This window comes from Nycticebus coucang, chromosome 7, assembly GCF_027406575.1.
Source record: "Nycticebus coucang isolate mNycCou1 chromosome 7, mNycCou1.pri, whole genome shotgun sequence".
Classification (NCBI taxonomy): Eukaryota; Metazoa; Chordata; class Mammalia; order Primates; family Lorisidae; genus Nycticebus; species Nycticebus coucang.
In genome coordinates this window covers 124966102-124993173 of record NC_069786.1, presented here as the reverse complement: position 1 = coordinate 124993173, position 27072 = coordinate 124966102, and the positions used below count along the sequence as shown (strand labels likewise).

Below are 27072 nucleotides of genomic sequence, written 5' to 3'. Positions count from 1 at the left end.
GACATGTAAGGCTTCCTTCAAGAAGTTTGCTGCCAGATATATTAGAGCTCCTTTTGCATGTTATATTTTTCTTTTCTCTTGTTTCCCTTGGTGTCTTTTTTTTATCCGTAACCTTTAGAAGCTTAGCTTTTAAATGTTGTCAGGTAGTCTTCTTTGGGTTAAATCTGTTTAGTGTTCTATGATTTTCTTTGACCTAAATATTGATATCGTTCCCCAGGTTTTTAAAGTTCTGTTATTAGTTCCTTAAATAAACTTTCTACACCAATCTCTGTCTCTATTCCCCTTTGAGGGCAATAACCTTTAGATTTGACTTTTTGAGGCTATTTTCTAGATTTTGTAGGGATGCTTCATTCTTTTATTTTCTTTTTTCTTTTCTGACTATGTATTTTAAAATAGCCTGTCTTTAAGCTAATTCTTTCTTCTTCTTGGTCAACTTCACTGTAGAGAGACTCTGATGCATTTCTCAGTCTGTCAGTCAAATTCTTCAGCTCCAAAATACCTGCTTGATTTTTTTGTATTATTTTAGTCTCTCTGTTAAATTTCTTTGATAGGCTTCTGAATTCCTTCTTTATATGTCCTGACATTCACTGAGCTTCTTCAGGATAGTTATTTTGAATTTTTTGTCTGAAAGGTCACCTATTTCCATCTCTTCAGGATTGGTCACTGACACCTTATCCAGTTCATTTGGTAAGGTCAAGTTTTACTAGGTCAGCAGTTCTCAACCTGTGGGTCTCAACCCCCAGGAACTGTGTTAATGGGCCGCAGCATTAGGAAGGTTGAAAACCACTGTTCTGGGTGTTCTTGATGCTTGTGGATATCTGTTAATGTCTGAGCACTGAAGAGTTAGGTGTTGAATCTTCACAGTCTCAAGTTTAAATCCATTCTTCTTGAAAAGGCCGCCCATGTATTCAAAGGAAATTGAGTATTATGACCTAAGTCTTTGGTCACTGCAACCACATCAGCACTGGGGGTGCCCCAAGCCCAGTAATGCTGTGATTCTTGCAGACTCCTGGTAGTACCATCTTGGCAGACTTGGATAAGATATGGAAGAATTCTGTAAATTACTAAAGTCTGTCACTCCCTTCCCTCACTCTCTGTGCTGGGCTGACTATTGGAGTTGAGGAGTGATGCTCAACTATTGGTGCTCCTTCAAAACAACCACAAAGGAACCGTGCAAAGTCATGCCTGAACCCATCCCAGTCTCACCCGAAGACAGTGGTGACAGTTTCCTGGCTACCTCTAATGTTTATTCCAAGTCCAAGGGCTCTTTAGTGAACAGGAAATGGATCCTACCAGGACTGAGTCCTTCCCTTCAGGAAAGCAAGTACCCGTCTGGACCAGAATACATCCAGAAGTGCCTTCTGAGAAGTAAGACCAGGACTCAGATGCTTCAGGGTCTACTTTGTGCTTTATTTTACTATGGCTGAGCTGGTGCCCAAGTTGCAAAGCAACATCCTCTGAACTTTTTTCTTTCTTCCAGTGGAAGAACATTCTCACTGCACTGCACAGCCTGAATTTGAGTGAGTGGGGCTTGACTGCTACCACTGGAGTCTCTCTGCGTCTATGCTCCTCACATCTACTAGCTCCCAACCAGCACAGCCATAAGACTTGCCCAAGGACTGTGGCCTTTATGGTCTAACTGCCTTAAGAATTTTGTCTTGGCCCCAGGCTGCTTTTTGTCAGGCAGTGGTGAGGTTATTGAGAACTCAGCTTGCAGGGCACAGGATTTCTCTTTAGCCAGGTTGGTCTAAATGCTCCCTCCATGGGCACCTGCAGAGTTCCACTTTCCAATGCAAAGTCCCACAATCATTTCACTCTTCTTCCACCAGGCACACAGATTTTCTCACCACTGGGTGTGCTGTCACAGCACTGCCTGCAGATGGGGGAGGAGTCGCCTAGAACATGCAAGACTGTCTTTTCTGTTCTCTGCAGTGTCTCTTCCTTTACATCATGTCAACAGCAGGTAACCAGATTGCTCACCTGACTTTTGGTTCTTTTGAAGAATAGTTGTTGTGTGAATAGTTGTTGACTTTTGGTGTTCATGTGGAGGGATGATCACTGGAAGCTTCTGTTTGGACATCTAGCTCTGCCCTCTTGAGGATCACTTTTAATTTCCTTCAGGAACTTTTGCTTTGCTTTCACAACTTGTCTAACTACTTGGCAAAAGAGGACTGTCTTTTGGCCTGTTTCAGATTTTGATTTGCCTTCCATCCTAATCTTAATCATTTCTAGCTTTTGATTTCAATCGAGAGACATGGGACTCTTCCTTTCACTTAAATACTTAGAGAGTATCATAGAGTTCTTCACTGGCCTAATTTCAGTATGGCTGTGTCTCAGGGAAATAGGGAGGCCCAGGAGAGAGAAAGAGAGATGAGGAATGGCCAGACAATGAAGCAGTCAGAACACACCCAACATTTGTTAAATTTGCTATCTTATGTGAATGCAATTTATGGTGCCCCCAAACAATTACAATACATCATAGGCTACTGACCACAAATCACCACAATAGATATAGTAATAATAGAAAAGTTGGAAATATTGCTAAAATTACCCAAATTTCAGAGACACAACATGAGAATATGCACGTATTGTTGGAAGAATGGCACTGATACGCTTGCTGACTAAGGGTTGCCACAAACCTTCAATTCATAAAAAACACAGTACATGAAAAGCACAAGAAAATGAACACAATAAAACAAGATATGTTGGTATACGGATATATTCAATGAAGTATCATTTAATCTTGAGGAAGGAGGAAATTCTGTCATTTGCAACAACATGGAAGAACCTGATTATGCTAAGTAAAATAAGCCAGACAAAGACAGACAGATATTGCATCATCTCACTTATATGTGGAATCCAAAATGTAGAACTCGATAGAAACACAGTAATGGGTAGTTACCAGGGGCTAGGGAGTAGAGGAAATGAGATGTTGGTTAAAGGACAAAAACCCACAATTATAAGAAGAATTAGTTTTGGAGACCTAATGTACAACATGGTGACAATAGTTAATAGTGATACACATTTAAAATTTGCTAAGAGAAGACATGTTAAGTATTGTCTCCATGGGGGGAGAAAGTAACTATGTAAGGTGACAAATGTGTTGATTAATAGTTTATAATTGATCATTTCACAATGTACACTTACATGAAAATACCAAGTCGTATACCTTGAATATACATATGACTTTTACTTGTCAGTTTATTTAATAAGGCTGAAAAACTAACAAAATTTATTTGCTTAAAAAAAAAAATACCCAAATTGTGGCAAGAATTTTCTTTGATCTGAACTCTCATTGGCTTCACAGTCTTAGAACTTCCTTATGCCAACAGCCACATCAAAGTTTTTGTTTTGTTTTGTGTTTTTCTTCTTGATCATCCATAGATGATCTATGTGGTTCTCAAGTCATCCTGATACATCTGATACTCTTCATCCTAAATCTTCTATCTAAAATGTGGTTCTCACCTCAAGTCATCCTGATACATCTGATACTCTTCATCCACAATCAAATCTTTTTTACTTAAGAACATGGTACAATGGGGCAGTGCCTGTGGCTCAGTAGGTAGGGCCTCATACATTGAGGGTGGCGGGTTCGAACTCTGCCCCGGCCAGCTAAAACAGCAGTGGCAACTGCAACAATAAATAGCCGGGCATTGTGGCGGGTGCCTATAGTCCCAGCTACTTGGGAGGCTGAGGGAAGGGAATCGCTTAAGCCCAAGAGTTGGAGGTTGCTGTGGGCTATGACGCCATGGCACTCTGCCAAGGGCGACAAAATGAAACTGTCTCAAAGAAAAGAACATGGTACAATCCTTGCCTTCTAAAAACAACTTTAACAGCTAATGTCTGGATGCCTTGCCAAATTTCTTAGTTCTTCTGTGACTCACCCGGCTCACTTTTAAATCAGGGTTTTTATCTACTCGGTAACAGTTGCTGGGAAGATTAAGTGAGATGATGAAGATGAAGTGGTGTAGCATTATTGGTACACAGTAGGGACCCAACCATATTGTCGACTACTTACCTTATTTTTAAAAATGAGAAGCTGGGTGCAGCGGCTTGTGCCGATAATCCTAGCACTGTGGGAAACCAAGGCAGGTGGATTGCTTGAGCTCAGGAGTTCGAGACCAGCCTGAGCAAGAGCAAGACCCTGTCTCTACTAAAAATAGAGAAAGCTGGCCAGGCACTGTGGCAGGTGCCTGTAGTCCCAGCTCTCAGGAGGCTGAGGCAAGAAGATTGCTCAAGTCCAAGAGTTTGAGGTTGCTTTGAGCTATGACACTGCAACATTCTACCTAAGGTGACAGCATGAGACTCTGTCTCAAAAAAAAAAAAAAAGAGTTCTAGACTAGTTCTAGAGATCTGCTGTACAACATAGTACCTTAGTTCACAAGACAGTATTGAACACTTCAAGATATGGTGAGAGGACAGAGCTCATGTCAAGTGTTCTTACCACAAACAACAACAAAACACAGTAACACAAGGAAATTGTTGAGGGTGATAGATGTAGCTAAAACCTTGATTCTGGTGATGGTATGAGAAGCATAAATGTGCATCTGCCCACACTTACGAAAATGTATCATTAAATACGTGCAATTCTTCTATATTCATTACATGTCGATGAAGTTTTTTTTAAAGAAAATGATTTTATAAGGTCTCACGCATTCTTTTGCTTTAGATGTAGGCATCGTTAACATTACTTTTAATATTTATTTGTGCATTTTTTTTGCAAAATAGCCTTTTTAAATCCTTTAAAAAATATTTTAGCAGTACTCAGGCCTGCGTGTGATCATTTTCTCTCATACTTCAATTGTTTTCCACTCAAATTTTAAAATTCAATAGTTTGTCTAGTCTGTTTAAATTTTTCTTAGAAATAAGCTTGCCAACATTTTTTCAGTCAACTATCTATCCTGCATATATTTACTGTTAAATAAGAACCAATTTGTTTTCCTTATATCGTCCCCAAAACATACATTGTAAATACAGATGTACAATTCACATGGAATTTCCTCCAAAAACTTTATTCAATAGAAATTAGAACAACAGCTTTAAAGTAGAATCTAAGAAACATTATTAAATCACTCTGGTTTTATTCATCGGCATCCTGATTCTATTAAAAAATAAGATACAACTAAAAATAAATGAGCTAAAAAGAATGCTGTTTTGTGTATCCTGTCATCCCCATCAAATAATATCAAGAAATGATATAACTTCACCAATTTTAATGGTCTTATCAGTGAAGTTAAGGACACAATATATAAATATTATAGTTGACTTAGAAAAAGTAGAAAGTACATGAGACATTAAAATAGCCTGTTGTCTGTGAAGCTCAAGTTCCTGATCACTGTTGCTGGCAAGTCTGCTCACAGACCGGCTTCCTTCAGTCAACGCCAGATCCTACAGGTATTATCTTTGCTGCCTAACAAAATAAATTTCACAGAGTTAATTTTTTATTTCATTTCATTCACTTCACTCTCTCTTTTTACAAGTTGACATGTCCTGAGTCACTGGTAATTAGCAATGTGCTAAATACACTAGATTCTCAGAGACTAGCTACAGACCCCTGAAGCAACTCATGTATTTTTCAAGCAGTTTTTTTCCGCTGGTTGCAAATGGAGCAGGTTCACATCCTGCTCACACCAGCAAGATTCAAGGGATCTTAGACTTGAGGAGGGTCTGAGAATGCAGGCACTTCAGCCACCCCTCTGCCCCTACCTCAAACATCATTACCCAGTGGAAATACAGTCACTCTGAAAATCCCCACGTTTGTGTGATAAGCATAAGAGGAAGCAGGACATCCCACTTGAGAACACTCAAAATGTCAATAGGTTTTTCTCATCTCAGTGGGAGCTGCTGGTGCTTTTATCCTTCAGGACCAGACATGTAATATATACAGAAGAGTAAGAGATATAGCAACCAGGAAAGCCTGTAAAACCTGTGCATCCCACAAAAAGACACTTCATATTTTTAAAAAGCAAAGACTATGCCAGCCACTTTTATGCCAGTTTGTAATTCTAAACCTGATCTCAGGCAGCCCACTAAATATCACCATTGCAGTTAATGACAATGTCAGAATACAAGGCAGATGATTTTAGAGTGATTGCCCTATTGATGGCCAGACACAGGTGTTGCCCTGTTCTAATAAGCTTCATCATCCAGTGAGCTAGTAGTGAGCACTTTGGTGCTTAGGAATACAGTAAATAAATCATTAACAACTTAAAAGAACTCAGGGTTTTAAGTGGCAGCACTAAAGCAAGGCAGAGATAACTAACACTCCTCCCCACCAGACTCTCTAGGGGATTCTGTGAAAACTGGTGGAGGGAAGGGGCTGCAGAGACGGCCTCGCTGAGGCTGCATTAAGCCAGCCCAGGCTTTCCTCCTCCCCACGTGGCAGCTGCTGCCTGCAGGGGCATCCTGCATCCTCTATCACAGGCCCTGCTTCTTTCCTCATTGTGGGGAAGGAATCAAGAGTATGTCCACAATAAAATAATATGGCTCATTATGGCCATGCTTTACAAGTACCTACATCTTAGTGAACACTTGAAAATCATAAACCAAGAGGAAGCAACCTATGGTTTTAGAACTTACTAATAATTAATTAAAAATTTTAGGCTGTAAACATAACTTTCAGCATCCCTGAAGTTATGTGTAAATCATTATCAAAGTTTTGAAATATACAAATAACAAGAAACATAAAATCTATGCAGACAGAAACAGAGGAAGCCCTGCCAGCAGCGCTGATAAGCTGAGCCAGCTGAAACTTACACAAGATGATCAGGAAGGATGCTGTCAGCTGTGTGTCTTGGAAGTGAAATAATGGATCATAACACAGTCGGTCTCAAAACTTTCATACTGACACTTCATCAGCCAATATGCAAAGCCAACCTTGGGTATGTGACATCTACCTTATTAGACTGCTTTGGAGACTTTAACTTTGCTGAACCCAAGGAGGAATCATGGGTAACTAGGTGACCCGGTCTTCCATGCTGGTTTAGGGCACCCCTGACTGTGGCACCTGCTCCCTGTCAAGACCTCCCCCAGAGGCACTATGCTAATATTATACCACAATTGTGTCACTCTTGACACCTTTCCATAATCTCAATTAACCTGTTCTCAATCCAGTTTTTATAAAATACTGAGATTAATTCTCTATAAATTGTTAAGGTTTGATAAATGCTCAATACATATTCTTTCCCAAAAATATTAGTGCTTTAGCAAAGGACATCCAAAGAGAAAACAACTTGGGTCAAAGAATAAATCTCTAGTAGGCTCAAAAGCCACCTGTGGAGAACTCTGGTCCTGATTTGTCTCTATTACTAATACTTACTGGCATCAAATGTTAACCTTCAATTGATGGATGACACCTGGGGAAACTGAGCAACCTGTAAGGCAGGCTATTAAATTGTTACCTTACCTATAGCAACTATGCCTCAGACTCAAAAAGCCTTGTACTCAATGGCAGAAGTCATTACCATGGGTTCTGATGCACCTAAAATTCATTAGTAGAAACAGAACAGCCAACCAAGATAAGCCGAGGCCAAGGGGAAAGGGTTGGAGTGGACTCCTTCAGAATTCAGCTTGGGGAACCCTATAGCAATTATGGCTCTTATTTCTCTCACACCTGTAATGACGATGTTGCCTTCATAGTTGAAAGCACATGAAAAGATTTCATCCGTGTGCCCCTCGAGAACCTGGAGGCACTGGCCAGTCTGAGCATCCCAGATTCTAGCCGTTTTGTCGGAGCTGCCAGTTAGAAGACGGTTCCCTTGGGGGTTGAAAGAAATCTACAAAAGAGGAAGGAAAAAATTGATCACAGGTTTATATAATAGGTCCAATGTATTTTTTATCAGTAAAAAAGGGGACATTACTAACACCTGTCCTGTTCCAAGCCTGGTATTTATTATTACACAGAACAATTTCTTCATGATGGAAAAAATATTACAGAGTCTAATACATGAAAGTCAAAACCCAGAGAGGAACATTTAAGTGTCTGCTCCTCACAATCCTAAGAATAAAGAACAAAGCACCATTATAAGTGTTTCCCACCCAGTTTCTTCCCAAAGACCTTAATGCCCTTCTCTGTGCAAAGAGTCAGGTTTCTATGTATCCAAATTCCAATGTCCTCTTTGTAATCAAAAACATGCAAATCCCCCTTTAAGCTGTGCCACAGAAAAAGTGAATGTCAGGATCAGCAAGGAAGGGCACTGCCATCTACTGGTACCCAAAGTACAGATAGCACTTTCCATGAATAGGAGTTACCAAAGGAACCCACTAGTCCTCCATTTCACTGGACATCACACCCATATCCCTCTCTAGTTGATATGGGCCACCCCCCTCCAGGACCGGAGGTTGTACCCATGTGTCACCAGTGCCTACACGATGCTAGCACAGTGCGTGCTCTCTGAAGTATTTGCTGACTGCATAAATGAATTAATACTTTAGCTTTGCACCACAAAGAAATGCCATCACTAGATGACACTTCCATAAATAATATATTCACTTAGCAAGCATAAAAACAGATGTGTATTTGTTGGGGAGACTTGCCACAGCTGTCAACAGTTGCCACACTCAAACACAGTCAGGGCTCTCTCCTCAGCTTGCCTCCCACATGCCCTTTCCCATCCCCTCCTGCTGCCCCTACACCTCCTAGCATGGGGTGGACTGCCATGGAGCCCAAACCTGACTGGCCAGAGGGCCACAGCCACCAGCAGCCGGTACAGAGGCAAGCGGGGTAAGAGAACCACGGGGGGCAGTGCCGGGGTCTAGATAGAGCTTCAGAGACCTGAAACCATCAAGCTGATATTTTACAAGGAAGGAGCAAATCTGATATCAGATATAAGGCCAAGGAATTGAGCTGAGCTGGGAGGTGAGAGACACCAAGTCCCAAACTACTCTATAATTTTCTGATAACAGGGCCAGGCTCAGTGGTTCATACCTGTAATCCTAGCACTCTGGGAAGCCAAGGCAGGTGGATTGCCTGAGCTCATGGGTTCGAGACCAGTCTGAGCAAGACCTCCTCTCTAAAAATAGCTGGGTGCTGTGGCAGGTGCCTTTAGTCCCAGCTACTTGGGAGGCTGAGGCAAGACAACTGCTTGAGTCCAAGAGTTTGAGGTTGCTCTGAGCTGTGACACCATGGCACTCTACCGAGGGTGACATACTGAGACTCTGTCTCAAAAAAAAAAAAAAATTCTGATAACACATCCAAACTTCAGATCGCTGACAGGGTGGCCTTGCTGTAACAAATCTTTTAGTGGGACTTAATGTAAAGTCCTAAGCTACACCTTTGGAGCTTCAAAATGGATATCTTTGTATGTACTTTAATTGTTAAATATTCCTAAGAAATGCTCCCTTGATCACCTCTAATTTGCAGAGCACTTGATACTTGCTACACAGCCTGCTTTTGAAAAATACAAACTTGTGCATTTACCAGCACTAGAAAATGCACTTCATAAACTCTTCAAGTTGCTGTTAAGCATTTTCAGCTAAATCTTTTGATGATGGTTGAGCAGAATGCTTTATACTTTTTAAAGGGTTTTTAATGAGTTTATAAATCATTTGTTATACTGAATTTGAGGAAACACTTTAAAATAAAGTCCAGGGCTGATTTCTAGAAAGAATGAGGTACCTTGGTACCTCAGTTCCAATAGAGATCTATTTATGCTGAGCATGCTGTTTATTTTTGAAAAGTAAATAAACCGCTCCAAATGTGAAAGGAACTCACCTTTGAAATTTCACCTTCATGACCTTCCAATTTGGCAATGCATTTTCTGGTGGCTGCACTGAAAACTCTTGCTGTTCCTTTTTGAAAAGGGTGGGGATATATATAAATTGATCTTAAATATAGAACTTTGGACCAATGACTTTGCATTATCTAAATTTCTATTCCTCTGATACACAAGCTCTTCTTGCCTATGGCAAGAGCCAGATAGTTAATACTTAAATGCAAGCTGGTCCCGCTGCAGAAGCAGGTGAATGGGAGCTCCTCTTTAGCCATAAGCTTATAAGAAGTGATAATTCATTCCAAGATAGAAAAGGAAATGAGAAAAAAGGAATCCAGGAGTAATAAATACATTTATGCCATTATGAGATTTGATGTGTTGATTATTTGTACAAATTGGAAAGAAGGAAAGAAGGGGAAGCAAAGAAAATTAGAAGCAGCAAGACCAGAATGCTACACCAGGTATGAATGTGAGTTTATGGGAGACAAACAAGGCCTTCTTGAGACAGAGCATCAGCCACCACTCAGTGTGAAAGGAAGAGGCTTTAGGAATGGTTTTCCACAGTAAAAGCTAAGTGCCAGAAGTGCCAGGCACATAATAGACAAATAGATGTAGGATGGATGAATGAATGGATGGACAGATGGATGGATGGATGGATGGATGGATGGATGGATGGATGGATGGATGAATAGGTGGATGGATGCATGGATGGATGGATGAGTGGGTGGATGAATGGATGGATGGATGGATGGATGGATGGATGGATGGATGGATGGATGGATGGATGAATGAATAGGTGGATGGATGCATGGATGGATGGATGAGTGGGTGGGTGGATGGATGGATGGATGGATGGATGGATGGATGGATGGATGAATGGATAGGTGGATGGATGCATGGATGGACGGATGAATGAACAGGTGGATGGATGCATGGATGGATGAATGGATGGATGCGTGGATGGATGGATGGATGGATGGATGGATGGACAGATGGATGAGTGGAAGGATGAGTGGATGGATGGATGAGTGGATAGATGGATGGATGGATGAGTGGATGTAAGAAGTTCTATGTGAATTTTCTTATAAATGGAAGACTTAAATAAGCATAAAAAAATTCAGTAATATAATAAAATTTTTGTCAGAAGAAAAGTTACAATCTATCTGGCCAGATGAAGGATGCATTCTTACCTCAAATTATAGCATGAGATACATGTAAAATACAGCAAGGATAGAAAAATTTAGGTACTTTATTTGCATTTAGAGAAAAAATATATTTTTTATTAAGTCATTTGTACATAGATCATAAACACATTTATGGCATTATGGGATTCGATGTGTTGATTATTTGTACAAATTGGAATGCTTACAGCCTACTAATCAACATAGCTTTCACTTCATTTACCCAATTACAGCATTAAGACATTTGTGTTCTACACCTGATAGATCCAACTTGTACTTGCATTGTGCTCCATAGGTGTGGTTCCCCTAGTAACCCTCCCTCTGTTGATAGAGGGGGATGGGTATAAAAAATATTTTAATAATTTTTTACTTACCTTTATAACAATGTCAACTTCAGGAGGAAATACACAAGATGATATTTTAGAATTAATTAAATTATAAAAATATAACTTGCTACTTTCTTAGACATCTTAAAAGCCTTAGAAAAGTGACCAACTTGTTTTTGAGAGTTTGTTAATAACATGAAAGGGCATGTCCTGGATAGGCCAGTACTCTATATTTTACAAAACCTTAATTTTAAAATTCAGAAAACACAGAAAAAAATACATAGCATGCAACTCTGTAATTTTTTTTAAAAAGATAGGAATGGAAATAAAGACAGCGAAAAAAAAAAAACAAAAACAGGCTTGATAATAATTCCAGTGAGGAAAGAAAAGAAGATATATAAAGAAACAGGTGTGTGCATAGGTAACTAACTGTTGAATGAGATCCAAGTTTCAAGAAGGGAATTAGGACAAAGCCTAGAGATAAATAAAAAGTATTGGTCTAAACATCAAGATGTCTTAGGAAGCACAGAATGAGAACAGGTTTATAAGACACACCGAAAGAAAAAAAGAGATTGTTTAAAGTTAAAGTTTTCTTGAGCAAGGAAAAAAATAGAATCACTGCTAGGGTGATATCAGATGAGGAAACAAAACTGGAATTGAACTTGTGTTTTATCCTCACCCATCATTGACCATTCTGACCCTCTGACTATACCTCTTTCTTATCCCACACTGCTGACTAACCTTTCACGTTCTCGCCCATCAAATGCTCTATATAATCTAACATTCTACATGAAATCCATATATGGCATTATTCATTCTTTGTTTCCCCTTCCTGACTCCATAAGGTCAGTGATTTCTATCTCTTTTGTTTACTTGTGTGTCCCACATTCCTCAAACAATTCCTGGTGCAAGGTAGGTACTTCAGTACATACTTCTGAATGAATTTTCTATACCAATTCAATTATATTTGAAACAAAAAGGGTGGACTAATTACAGTTGGGGGATAAGTTTTTAAAGCCAAGATTGGGCTGCGTGTAGTGGCTCATGCCTGCAATGCTAGCACTTTAGAAGGCTGATATGGGAGAAGAGCTTGAGGCCAGGAGTTTGAGACCAGCCCAGGCAACTTAGACCACACTCTACAAAAAAGTATGACAAATTAACTGGGCATGGTGGCATGCACCTGTAGTCCCAGCTCTTTCAGGGGCTGAGGCAAGAAGATTACTTGAGCACAGGAGTTGGAGGCTACAGTGAGCTGTGATGATGCCACTGAACTCTAGCCCAGGCAACAGAGCAAGAGCCTGTCTCAAAAAAAAATAAAATAAAATAAAGGCAAGATCTGTGAGTGGAAAGCCAAAGTCTGTGAGAAAATGAAAAAGTAAATAGTTACTTTAAAAAAATCAAATTATCTGGACTCTAGGGATTTTTGTGCATCACTTTGAGAAGTCCTAGTGAGTTAAAAATTAAGCGTGCAGATGTAATTTTGAAAGGGGAGACAACAATGAAATAAAGCATAATTAAAATAACCAGCAAAATTCTGTGATTAAAACATAAAGTATATGTGACTACTTAAAAGTATGTTAATCACAAGGAAATTTCATTCAGTCAGAATTTTTAAATGAAAAGATTCTTTGTAAATACATTTCAATTTTTTAATCTTTAATTGATAAATATTGTATATATTCAGGATGTACACATGATTATTTCATATACATATTATGAAATATATTATGTATATACATATTATGTATGTGAAATTATATGTATTATTGTCACAGTCTAATTAGCACACTCATCACAACTCATGCTATCTATGCAACTTAGATCTCCACAACTTGTTCTTCTTATAACTTAATGTTTATGCCCTTTGAACAGCATCTTCCCACTTCCCCACCTCCTTACCCCTGGTAACCATTCTTCTACTTTCTATTTCTATAAGTCCCACTTTTTTAGATTTCACATATAGGTACATCATGCAATAATTGTCTTTCAGTGTATAGCTCATTTTACTTATAATGTCCTCCAGATTCACCTATGTTGTTGCAAAGACAGCATTTCCTTCTTTTATATGGATTAAAATATTCCTTCATGGGCGGCGCCTGTGGCTCAAGGAGTAGGGCGCCGGTCCCATATGCCGGAGGTGGCAGGTTCAAACCCAGCTCCGGCCAAAAACCAAAAAAAAAAAAAAAAAAAAAAAAAATATTCCTTCATATATTCTTTATATATAAATATGTGTGGTTGATATATATGTATGTATATATGCTTATATATAAATACACACACACAACATTTTCTTTATCTATTTTTCTGTCAAGGGGCACTTAGGTTGTTTCTTATCTTTTCTATATTACAAAGCTGTAGTAATCAAAACGGTACTGGCATAAAAACATACATATGACCAATGAAACAGAATAAAAAGCCCAGAAATACACTCATGCATATATCATCAACTAATCTCTGACAAGATCACTAAAAATATACAGAGAAGAAGGAAAAGTCTTTCTTCAATGAATGATTCTGGAAAAAATTGAATATCACATGTAAAAAAAATGAAATTGGACCCTCATACTATATATAAAAATTAACTCAAAATGAATTAAAGATTTAAATCAGAAAGATCAGAAACCATGAAAGATCAGAAACCATGAAACTCCTAACAGAAAATATAGTGAAAAAGTTCCTTGGCATTGGTCTTGGCAATGATTTTTTGGATATGACACCAAAACCACAGGTAGCAAAAGCAAACAAATGAGACAAAATAAAACTAAAAAGTTGGCCAGGTGCGGTAGCTCATACCTATAATCCTAACACTCTGAGACGGTGAGGCAGGTGGGGCTCCTGAGCTCAAGAGTTTGAAAACAGCTTGAGCAAAGTGAGACTCCATCTCTACCAAAAATAGAAAAACTAGCCAGGCATAGTGGCAGCGCCTATAGTCCCAGCTATCCAGGAGGGTAAGGCAAGAGGATCACTTGAGCCCAAGAGTTTGAGGTTGCTGTGAGCTATGATGCCACAGCACTCAACCCCAGAGTGACTGAGTGAGAATCTGTCTCAAAAGAAAAATACCAAAAAGTTTCTTCATAGCAAAGGGACAATTAACAAAATAAAAAGGTGATCTGTCAAATGGGAGAATATATTTGAAAACAATATGTGATAAGGTGTTAATGTTCAAAATATATATCACACGACTCAATAGCAAAAGTAAATAACCCCCCCCCAAAAAAAAAAAAAACAATTAAAAATGAGCAAAGGACTGAATGGACATTTTTCCAAAGAAGATATTCAAATCAATAGATAAACAAAAAGGTGCTCAACATGACTGATCACCAGAGAAATATAAAATGTTGTCGTATGTGGTCATCACAGAGGATGTGGACATTGGGTAGTGTCATACATGGTCATGAGGGAGATTATACACAACTCAGCACCATATTGGCCACCACAGAGATGACACATAGTGTAGTGTCATATGTGATCTTCAGGGAGATGACCTAGATATAGTGTAGTGTCAAACACTGTTGACAAGGAGATGATACAAACACAGTTAAGATTCTAGGGATGAGATATGTACAGTGCATCACCAAACATGACCGTCAGTGGTGCAGATGTACCTGTGCACTGAAGTCCACCACTGGCTTTCCTGGCTCTCTAACTTGCAGGTGACATATGGTGAACTTCTCAGCTTCCATAATCACGTGACCCAATTCCCATAGTGAATCCATTTTTGTATGTCTAAAATATGTTCTGATGGTGCTGTTTTTCTGGAGAATCCCAACTAAAACAAGCATCACAGCTGGTTGTCATGGAGACGATGTAATCATAGCATAGCATCACAAATGGAGGTCAATGAGCCAACATACTTTATCAACACACGGGGTTATCAAGTGGTCAGCATGGATAGTGTAACATCATACGTGCTTTCAATGGAAATGATCCATAATATGTACAGCATCGTATGTAGTTCTCAGTGATATGCATAACACAGGACAGTGTCAGAAGCAGATTTCAAAGAGATTATCCAGACATAAGGCAGAATCATACACTTTTCTAAAGGAGGTGATGCAGACAGACTAAGCCCTGTAGATAAGTTTGTTAGGGAGATGAGGTGGAAATATTATAGCATCAAACATGGATTTCTAAGAAATGACTCAGACATCAGATAAAATCATACCTGGTTACACAGAATTAAATATAGTGTAGCATCCTACATGATTACAAAGGGGGTGACAATGTAAACTAAGATACAGTAGTCAGATATATGACAGATCCATGACATAGACACAACAGAGTTTCGTACATGGGCATTGCAGGAATGATACAGACTCAGTGCAGTAAGGGGTGTCCTTTCTTTCTCTGCTGCACATTGGAAGAGTAAGTGTTGTCTTGGGCCACATGTTAAATACATAAACACTAACAACAAAAGCTGATTAGCAAAAATCATAAAGAGTTCGTGCATACTTTTTATGATATCCAACACCAAAGGTAAGCAAAAAAGGTCATCACAAAATCAGCATGCAGCCCAGCAGGTTGGACATCCCTGGCACTATAGTTCCATACATGATCATAAGGTAAATAATACAGATGTAATGTAATGCCATTTGTGGTCTTCAGGAAGATGACATATGGAGCTGAATTGCACTTTGTAATCTAAGTGATAACTCATAGACTAGCATCGCACATGGCATGTGATGTCATGCAATGACTAAACTTCCTGTAGCATCATGTGTGCCTGCCAAGGATGGTGCAAACAGAGCATAGTATCACGGGGTTCTAAAGACATGGTGTGGAGAGAGTGTAGAGTTAAGTAGGGAGTGGTCAGGGAGATAACGCAGAAGTCGTACAGTGTTACACGTGCTTGTCGGGAGTATGCTACAAAGAGGAGCATCATAAATACTTGTCAGGGAAATAGCACAGACATAACAAATCACCGTACGTGGTTGTCAAGGAGATAGTATGTAGTATAACATCAGACATGGTTGTCATGAAGATGAGCTGTTGTTTAGTATCATAAAATGCTATCTAGGATACGATGTATACATAGTACACCAATATAGATGGTTGTCAGTGAGATGACACAGACATCACAGAGATGATACACACATCACTTTCAATGATGTAGGCACAGTATAGCATCATATGTATTTGTCACCAAGGTGACTCACAGTTTTGCATCTTACATGGTTATCAAGGATATGATGCTAACATCATACGTGTCATAAGTAGCAACCAAGTAGAGCATAACTTCACCTGTGGCTTTGAAGACATTGCAAGTACAGTGTTTTATGACACATGGTAACCAACAATATGATGTAGACAGCGTCACACCTGATAATCAGGGAAATGGCACACACATAATGTAGTTTCTTATTTGGTGATCAGAATATGGCATAGACATAGAATAGTATCGTGTGTCATCAAAGAGAATGCAGACATTGTAGTGTCAAAAGCAGATATTTCGTAGCATCAAGTGTGGTTTTAAAGGAATGAGAGAAAACGATATAGTATTAAACCATAACTTTCAAGGAGATGATGATACAGCGTAGAATAATACACGGTCCTTGAGGGAATGAGACAGACACAGTATAAGGCCGTACATGGTAACAGGGCGATGACAGGCAAGTGTAGTGTCACTTGTGAAGTTCATGGAATTGAGGCACACCTAGTTTGGCATCCTATGTGGATATCAAAAAGATGACACAGACGTGGTACAGAATCATAACTGGCAATTGAAAAAACGGTGTATAGCACAGCATCACGTACATCCGTCACAGAGATGGGGCAGACACGATGGAGCAGGTCGTGTAGTCATACAGCACCATTCATGGCAGGCAGGTTGACAAGGCCAACACAGTATAGCATCATCATGACAGCTGACTTTTGAGCAAAATGGGCATGACCTGACTAATAACATGGACTTTCTTCTGCCTCTGCCTCTGCCCTGCCTTCCACACAAGACCAACTCTCTGTCCTCCTTGTTCTCCTCTTTCTCCTCCTCCTCCTCAGTCTACTGAACATGACGGTAGCAAGGAGGAAGGCCTTTATGATGATCCATTTGTGCTTAATGACTAGTTATATTTTTTCTTCCTTATGATTCTCTTAAAAATATTTTCTTTTTCTAGCTTACTTTATTGCAAGAATACAGCCCATGGTACATATGGTGTACAAAATATGTGTTAATCAGTTACCTGTGTTATCAGTAAGGCTTCCCAGTCAACAGTAGGCTCTTAGTCATTAAGTTTTGGGGGAGTCAAAAGTTATATGCAGACTTGCAACTGCACAGGCATTGGTTTTCCTAACCCCTGCCCTGTTTGACAGTCGACTAGAGTTAATAAGGAGATGACCAAGAACCCATATGCATTTATTTATATATGTTACCAGGGAGGTATCACAGACTTTATGTAGCATCACACAAGGTTATCATAATATGATGTGGACATACTGTAGAGACAAATATGGTCACCATGGAGATGAAGCAGTTTCCATCCCAGCTGGTCGTCAGGAAGATGAAACCTAGTGAAGCATCAGGCACATTTATCAAGCAAAGTGTAACTGCCTCTATAAATGAAATGTATAGACAGATTACCTACCATCTGCTGAAGCTGTTGCAATAAGCTTTCCAGTATAATCAAAGCAGCTATCTAGTATTTCATCATCATGGCCTGTTAAAGTTGCCACACATTTTCCATTTGTAGCATCCCATAGCTGCAATTTTAAAACAAACAAACAAAAGCCAAAAAAATCTATGATTTTCTATCTAAAGTATGAAGATGCCCAGTGGTCTTCATGACATGCTTATGGATAGTTAAATAACTATGCTGTACCCATCACATGTATAATTTTCGAATGTTCAGTTTTACCTCGATTCATTACCAGAGACCACAGTCAACTTCGGTCACAATGAAGGCCAACATCAGAAATTTAGAATCTGCCACCATATTAAGGAAAGACAAGAATCTCAAAGCGATTGCTTTACTGGTGGGAATGGACGTGGCCTCTTTTTATAGGAAGAACATCTAATAATAAGAAGCTTGATCTAACACCACAATGCCAGAAAATTAAAAGTACATGATAAGATTATAATAAATCTGGTATATAATCAAATGATAATTCCAGAGTATATGCTCTTAGCAACCATTTTTTAAAGTTCACAAAGTTAGGAGCAGGGTGACACTATAGTTGAGGCTCCACGAGGGTCATGCTGATCAGAATTTCATAAATAATCTGTCCTTTAAAATAAGATCTTTAATACGTTTGAAGCAATTAAAATTTTTTGACTACATCATAATTTCCTCTAACTTAGAAAAGCTACAACTTGAAATAAAAACATTACCAATTATTACTTATAAATTCACACCGTAATCACCTTTGAAATGTGTTAATGTTGCAACAAATACCTAATGCAGTAAAGAGTACAGACATAGCACAAGCAAAGATGGTTCTCGAGCTCACCATGCAGGTTTTGTCCATAGAGCCGGTTAATATGAGAGAACAATCCCAATTGAATACAGCACTGCTAATCTCACCACAATGACCAATTAAAGTATACGCCTTCCTGCAAAATGGAAATAATTAAAATGGGTGAAAGATATCTTACTTTAGTATATGCACACAATAGGGTAAAGCACGTCTGTGCAATCTCGTCTCAATGTTGATTTTTACAAAATAGATGACAAAACAAAATGGATCGACAATAGCTCAAAAGGAAGCTACTAATAATTTCATTCCGACAAAACTGTACTGAAATGTTAAACAGTTAAGATAACAATACTTAAGGTAAGACTTCAAAAAAGGATGAGTAACTAGTGGTAAAGGTGTCTAAAATTCCAGATGAGTGGACATTTGACTGATCAGAAACTACGTGTCACACGACAGAGAGGTCCTCCTTTCTCCCCCATTATCTGCTGCATACCTCCTGGGCAGTCGCCCTGATAATCAGCCCCTCCATCAGAACACAGACAGATCGAGGAGGGGAGCTTTCCAACACAAATATGCTAATTTGATTAACTTCTTAATAACTAGGACCAAAAATCATCTGGAAGGAAATTGAAGTTCTTGGACTAAATTAAATTTTGGAAATGAACTACGAGTTCATGATATTCATGCCTGCCACGATGGTAAGCCACTGAAATTTGATTATAGAGTACATAGAATACACGATGGCTACGTATCCGGGCTACTGCTAACGTGGCATTCTCCTTTTACATTGTTATTGGGCATTATTCGCTCGGAATTCTGAGAGAGTGCATATTTTGTGGATCAGAAATAACCTTAAAGAATAAATTGTGTTTTTAATGTGTCCTAATCCTATGGAGTCCAAAGCAGAGTTAATCGATACAAGAATAAACTAATAAATAATAGAATGTCTCAACCCTTGATCCATGTTAAAAAAGTTCTTAAGAATTCAGAATGACCTTCCAGTATCAGCATCCCACACTGCCACTGTGTGATCAAACGACCCCGTGATGATTCTGTCTCCTGAAGTGTTAAATGACAAGGAGATGATTTCAGCAGAGTGTCCCTGGAAAAAGAGCAGATGTCACGTACACCTGGAGACCTGAAGACAGAAGCCCGACGGCGAGCACACCATGTCAAGGTCTAACGGGAAGTGTGGAGAAGGGCAGGCTCTAGGGCAGGAGCTCGGGGGCCGCAGGGTAGGGATGGAGAGTGCTCACAAGCAGGCAGGAGGTTTCTTCCGGGGTGATGGAAATGCTCTGAAACTAGATTTTGGAGAAGCCTGCACAGTTCTGTAAAGTTTACTAAAAATCACTGACTTACACTTAAAGCCAATTCATTTTAATTCAATAGTGGTTTTTATTTTATTTTTTTTTTAATGAAAGAAAAAAGAAGACAGCATGCTTGGGGAAACGAGAGGGCTGCCTTCACCTTATCTTGGGAACACTAAAAAGAGCTGTGTGCTTTAAGGAGTAAAAAGTAGATGATGTGCAAAAGAAAACAGGGTATGAAAAAGGAAAAAAAAAACAGTATATGAAGTAAAATTAACTACTTTTAGAAAGGACATCCTGGAGATAATTTGATATGATATAGCCTAATAGACACCTGCCTTGAACATGACTTTCACCTGGTTACAGTTCAGTGCAGGTGAATCAAACCGTGTGGGACAACAGGCAGGAACCCCCTCCACAGTGGACTCTGCAACTCTGATGAACGGATTCCCCTGGAGTATGTATGCCCCTTGTTTCCCTAATTATTTTAGGAAACTAACATAATTATGTCCTAAAATAATACAAAGAGTTAGAAACATAAATTCATTCACAAGTGGATTTTCTGGTTGATTTCAAATGAAATGAAGTGTAGCTAAACTTTAGCATTCTAAGTCCACAGAGCAAATGTACTGCCTGATAGCAGACAGGTGCGCAGACCAAGACTCATCTTGTCAAATGCTCTGAAGCACATCAGTAGAAAGGATGATTTCAGGTGAAACTGTAGGCATTTACACGGGCATTGCCAGAAAGAAGAAGTAGTAATAATAGTGAGAAATAATAAAGGCGGAAGACATGCAGAGCACACTTGTATTACTAATGCTCGGCACTCAGTTTTAAGAAAGAAAAGCCCTCGGGTGTTACTTCAAACTGGTACTTATTTTTCTTTTTTAGTCCACTTTTTAACTTTCCTAGAAAAAGCTTTCTTAGGAAAATAATCTGGTTTTTTAGAATTTGTTTATAATTTTTTTTTATTAAATCATAACTGTATACAATGATATGATTATGGGGCATCATACACTCACTTCATAAGCCATTTGTTTATTGCAGCCCAATTCATAATAGCTAAGTCATGGAAAAAGCTCAAGTGCCCATCGATCCACGAATGGATTAATAAATTGTGGTATATGTATACCATGGAATACTATGCAGCCTTAAAGAAAGATGGAGACTTTACCTCTTTCATGTTTACATGGATGGAGCTGGAACATATTCTTCTTAGTAAAGTATCCCAAGAATGGAAGAAAAAATACCCAATGTACACAGCCCTACTATGAAACTAATTTGGGACTCTCACAAGAATTTGTTTATAATTTTGAAAGGAGAAGAAAACTGGATTCCCCATGCAGCCGTCCCCCCCAATTACATCTTTGTCGCAGTAGCTCAGCTGGGGGGAGGGGGGGAGGCAGGGCGGGAGGCAGATCACAGGGGGTGCTGGACAGCGGTGATGACAGACACAAACGCACACTCAGCTTTCACTCTGTGGATGGCGCCCTTCGGCCTTTCCCCTCCCGTCCCTTGGCCCTTGTCATTTCAGACTTTCTGATGCAGGCGGGGTCTAAGACAGGGGGGTGGAGAAGAGAGTGTTTACAGTTGTCCCTTTAAGGAATCTCTGGTGTGGTCCTCCAGTTCTGCTGCTTCCAAAAAGTGCCAGCCTACACCTATTTTTCCCTTTAGCCAGATAGATGACAATGGGTTCTAAGTTGTCCTTTGTGTGTTTTAGAGACTAAAATTAGTCAAAATAAAATGCTTAACTGACTTTCCAGCCCCTCTCCCCCGACCCCCGCATCTTTTGGATTAGCCACCAAACCAATTGGATCACTCTTCCACTGCAGTTTGAAAACCAATAGCTCTAAAACATCTGACTTAGAGCACATTATGTAAGAAAAGTACAAACAAAAATGAACACAAATAGTAGGCTTATTAGCATCCTTAACATACTGTTAAAGTGAACACCTCCGTTCCGTTCCGAATATCCCACAGTTTTGCTGTTGTGTCCATACTTCCGGTAGCCACCAATGTGCTTTGAGGGTTAAATGCTAAACACACCTAAATTAAATGAAATGGAAGACATTTTAGGACGATAGAATTTCAAATTGGTAATTATGTATGGGAAAGCTTCAAGATGCAATTACCTTAGCAGATTCAGTTCAATTCTTAGCACAAGTACACAACAAAATACCAAATATGAGCGCCCTGCCATGCCCAGGCCCTCCCACGTCACACAGCTGAGGCTGGTAGAGCACTAACTCCCCTCACCACCCCCAGACCCAGAAGAACAACAAAAGCAAAGCCCACCTCCTGCGAGCTTCATACCTTCTGGCTGTCATCTTTCTTGTCACTCCCAATCATGCCCCACCTCTCTCTCACCAAGAATACTGGCTACTGGCTCACAGTCTCAATGACAATCCCTAGGGGCCCTTCACGTTCACTCTCCAGACCCAAGCCCTTGGGCTTCCTTCAGTAACCACTCCCACGGCCACAACCTAAACCTTGACATCACCTTCTCTAGAAGATTCACCACCAATTCATCAATATCTGATCACAATTCCCTGTAGTTTCAGCTTCCTTTTTCCTTCCCACTACCTGCCCCAGGATATCTTGCATCTCACAGAGACGCCTGCCTTTTCTGCTGGCCCATCACCCCCATTCTACTGACACACAAAAGCATCCTTCTGCCAGCACCCTCAACACTCTTAGTTCCTATCTTTCAGACACACCCTCCACAAAGTCCTAAAATTAACTTTGATAAAGCCAGAATTTTATCCAATCATCTGCTCTCCCTGTCTGATCACATAGTTAAGAAAAATGCACAGAACTGGTGTAGCTGGCCCGTGCCTGTGTGCTCAGTACAGCCCACCCTTCCCCAATTTAAGATGCTTCTGGCTCATTCTCCCTTTCCGTACTCTTGCCCTAACTTCGTCACCTTTCTCAACAGACAACCTGGAAAAACTCACCTGTCAAATGGGAACTTCCTCACCTGGCCCTTCCTCTGCTCCCCTTCAGACTCAGATGCAGAGGGGTCCCTTCACACCCCTGAAACCCCTTACCTGCACTCCTCAGGAGATGCGCTAACTTTGCCTTCCCTCTAGACTAGATCTTTCCCAGTGGGCTGTACATATACTTGAGTTTCTCTCACATTAAAGCAAATCCTCCCTTGACTCTAGGTACCTTTTTTTTTTTTTTTTTTTTTTTTTTTTGGTTTTTGGCCAGAGCTGTGTTTGAACCCGCCACCTCCGGCATATGGGACCAGCGCCCTACTCCTTGAGCCACAGGTGCCGCCCGACTCTAGGTACCCTTTTTAACTTCCTTTTTCCCTTTACAACCGCATTCCTTGGAGAAATCGTCTACCACCACCAACTGCCCATCTTCCACTCTCAACTCCACTGAAACCAGCGTGGCTACATGTCTACCCAGGAGGCTCGGTCAGTTGCTTCACTGAACTTCATGGCCCTGCAGTGGTGACTCCTGTGTTCGCCATGGATTCTTTCTGCTTGACAGCTTCGACAACTCTCTTATTTTCTTCTCATTTTTATTTTTCTTTTAATGTCCACTGATGGCTTCTCTTCTTTATCTTCCCAAGAGTCTGTCCTCCACATACCACCTTTTCTTTTGTGCAATTTCAGTTGCTCATTGGTTTCTACTGCCACCCAAATGCCAGTGACTTAAGCTCTCTAGGCCTACTATTCTAATCTGCAAAATGGGGAAATACCTACCTCTTAGGTTTGCTATAGGACACAACTAAGCTATTAATCTGTTTATGTCAAGAGCTGAGGACAGTGCCTCTCCATCATGGGAGTGTCCCTAATACCTTGCAAAGTACCTTGAACTTGAGTTCATCATCCAGCATGAGTTTCTGATGGATGAACATATCAAAGGATTTTAGGATAACTATAGACACATTTAATTTCTAAAATGAGATGCCTATTTTTGTTCTTGTTTTCTCTAAGGTGGGTATAAATTAATGGGCTAGAGGACCCTTTCCCAGCTTCAGGCACCTTCCTTACCCCTCAGAAATGCTTCCAAGCATGCTGCAGTCTGTTCCTAAGTTTCTTGTTTCTAAGATCCAGGGCCAGGCATTAGCCCCAAAACTAGGACCCTGCTGGCATAGGGGCTGTCACTGACTCTTCACAAAGGCTGTCACCACTGCAGGTCACTTCCCTCTCTCCACCCCTAACAGGTTCCTATTTGCTTTTTCTGGTTCACAGCAGATTTATCTTTTTCTACTCAACATTGAGGTTAAAGGGCCCATGACTCTGTTATCAATTTCCCCTCTTCATCTAATCATAGTTATTAGATAGTTATGTCTCTTTTCAATTCAAAAGGGACCGAGCTAGAGTTCCCTACTGCCAACTATGGGAAGAAGCAGTTACATGTTTTTCCTGCTTTAGCTCTTTTTTTCTTTGACCCTAAAAGTCCCTGTTATTTTTATGCCACTAGCGCATTGATGAAGTGGATGTACCTATTTGTGGGATCCCCTTTGGTGCGGTCCACTTAATAGTAATTTAACTGTGTCATTTAACTCAGTTCACTTACTGAACATGGTAAGTGAACATGCTTCAGTTGCTTGGTTCTAGGGTGGCACCTGTGGCTCAGTGAGTAGGGTGCCGGCCGCATATACTGAGGGTGGCAGGTTCGAACCCGGCCCCGGCCAAACTGCAACGAAAAAATAGCCAGTCATTGTGGCGAGTGCTGTGGTCCCAGCTACTCGGGAGCCTGAGGCAGGAGAATTGCCTAAGCCCAAAAGTTGGAGGTTGCTGTGAGCTATGATGCCAGGACACTCTAACAAGGGTGACAAAGTGAGACTCTATGTTTAAAAAAAATAATGGTTCTACCTGATAAAGACAACACATGAAGGATAGGGGTGTTCCCCATAAACAGGTCACAACATAACCTGAGAATTATTTAAAGTCCAATAAAATTGTCCTTACTTACATCTCTGATTAAAACAATATGAAGCACTTTAATTATTAGGAGGAGAAGCCTGTTTATTTTTAAGAGCTACCACTTGTTCTATAGCGTGCCAATTATCTTACTAATTGTATAAGATGTAACACAGAACTGACCAAGGGCAAGGGCTTTCCAACAGCACAAGCTATTTTGAGCATCAGATTATCCATGAAAATTTGAGTTATAACCAGAGAACAATTAGCCTAGATATCTCATATAACAATTAAAAGTTATTTTGAAAGCTATTTTAATAAATTTCATTGACCCTCATTAAGTCATAATTTTAAAAGATAATTCAATGAAAAAGAAAAATTTTTAAATTGGATATAATACTCACGTACTTATATATCTACTTAATCGTGCAGGATACAATTCTTTGATGATATTTGCAAGATATAAAAATTGAAGTAGTTTTTAAAATATGTCAACACCACCATATAAGATATATGCAGAATAAAAACACTGGGATAGAATTTGAAAATTAATTATGAATGTAAAATTAAATGGAATTCTACAAAGAAACAATAAAATAAAATATATAATAATATAAACATACTCACTATTTCTGCTGTATGGCCCCTAAAGGTATGGTAACATTTTCCTGTCTCCACACTCCATAGTTTACAAGTCTTATCAAAGGACCCAGTGGCAATTTTGTCACTAAAATTTAAAAACAAAACATGGATTATAAAAAAAAAGTTCAGCCACATTTATTAATACACTGAACTAAGACAAAATATATTAATACATGGATCTCCATTTACTTAAAATCATTTTTGAAACTATAAGCAATCCTAAATTTGTTTCAGTAGATAATAGACTACAGGTCTGATTTTTTTTTTTTTGAGACAGAGTCTCACTATGTCACCCTCAGTAGAGTGCCGTAGCATCACAGCTCACAGCCCTCATGGGCTTGATTCTCTTGCCTCAGCCTCCCAAGTAGCTGGGACTATGGGTGCCCACCACAACACGTGGCTAGTTTTTTCTATTTTTAGTAGAGACAGAGTCTTGCTCTTGCTCAGGCTGATCTCCAACTCCAGAGCTCCAGTGATCCTCCACCTTGGCCTTCCAAATTGCTAGGATTACAGGCATGAGCAACCACACCTGGCCCTCATCATTAAAGAGAACACTGAATATAAATGAAAAAAATCCCGTTAACCCTATAGCTCATACAATTTTGAGAAGTTAGACATTGAATGTCTTCTCAAGAAAATCATGCCCATATTACAGCAGTTGTAGGAAGGTTTAGAGGGGAAACTGGGGCAGGGCTCCCAAGAACACTGGAAAAGTGAGAGTAGATCAGCCTTTGTGACCCTGGATCTTGGAACTAAAACCTTTTCTTTCGTCCCTGGTTCACATCTGTCCTTTATAGCATCTCAATAATATGTTCACTCAGTGAGGTAATTTATAGTAAAACCTTATTGTTCAAAAGTGTGAGATAGCTTAAGAACCAAAACACATATCCTACAGCAAGTTACAAGTGCCCGGCAGGGTTGCAGAACCACTCCACACAGACACTGACGTCTGGCTCCCTCCTTTGTTCCCAAGACACCCGCATTTCTGTGGTCTGATGCTAAAGGAAAGCAGAGAGGCCCTTTCTCTCAGTGCCCCAGGGGCAGCCTCTCCTGAAAAACACCCATCGCCCTTCCCGAAGCGTCCTTGAGTTCAAGGTTGGTTTGCCCCCCAGCATCTCTGAGCTGCGTTTTCCCTCTGCCATCAGTCTAGGCCATTTCCCATCAGTTGCCCACATCTTTCAGCTTCTGCTGGAGACAAACTCAATGCCCTGCGAGCTCTTTATCAATCCCTTATTCCATTTTTTCATCTTCCCTGCCCTTCGAACATACTAGTCTTGAGTTGCTATTGTTTCTTTATAGACTTCTGCTCTCTATATCCACATGACACCACATCATAAAAGACATTACTAATGTCAGTGTTTCTTAGAGTTACTTTGTTGAACCAAAGCTTATCCCTGCTCTAATACATAGAAAAGATAAACACTAAACTGGTCCAAGTTCTCTCTCTCCCGCCCTCATTTCCTCTCTTCCCTCATATCTCTCTCTCTCTCACACTCTCACACACACACACACACACACACACACTCCCTCTTATTTTTGGTGGTTGTCTTGAACTCACTTTGTTAAAACCCCAGTAACCGCGCAAGTGCGATGAAAACATCAGCCTAAGGTAACTT

General features: G+C 39.9%; 1 protein-coding gene across 2 annotated transcripts in view; it reads right to left on the bottom strand.

The window, feature by feature from the left end:
- Window positions 1-5198: 5198 nt before the first annotated feature.
- DAW1 (dynein assembly factor with WD repeats 1) overlaps window positions 5199-27072 on the bottom strand; it is a 42779-nt gene continuing 20905 nt past the window's right edge. The window contains exons 6-13 of one of the 2 annotated variants that reach the window (XM_053597503.1): window positions 25442-25541; window positions 21873-21980; window positions 19623-19729; window positions 18661-18763; window positions 17799-17913; window positions 9713-9789; window positions 7613-7775; window positions 5199-5410 (exon numbers count right to left, since the gene is read on the bottom strand). In XM_053597503.1, coding sequence (XP_053453478.1) covers window positions 5376-5410; window positions 7613-7775; window positions 9713-9789; window positions 17799-17913; window positions 18661-18763; window positions 19623-19729; window positions 21873-21980; window positions 25442-25541 — 808 coding nt within the window. In that variant the 3' untranslated portion in view covers window positions 5199-5375. Of the gene's footprint in view, window positions 5411-7612; window positions 7776-9712; window positions 9790-14696; window positions 17722-17798; window positions 17914-18660; window positions 18764-19622; window positions 19730-21872; window positions 21981-25441; window positions 25542-27072 lie in introns of those variants that run through there. The other variant, XM_053597504.1, reaches the window with a different exon arrangement.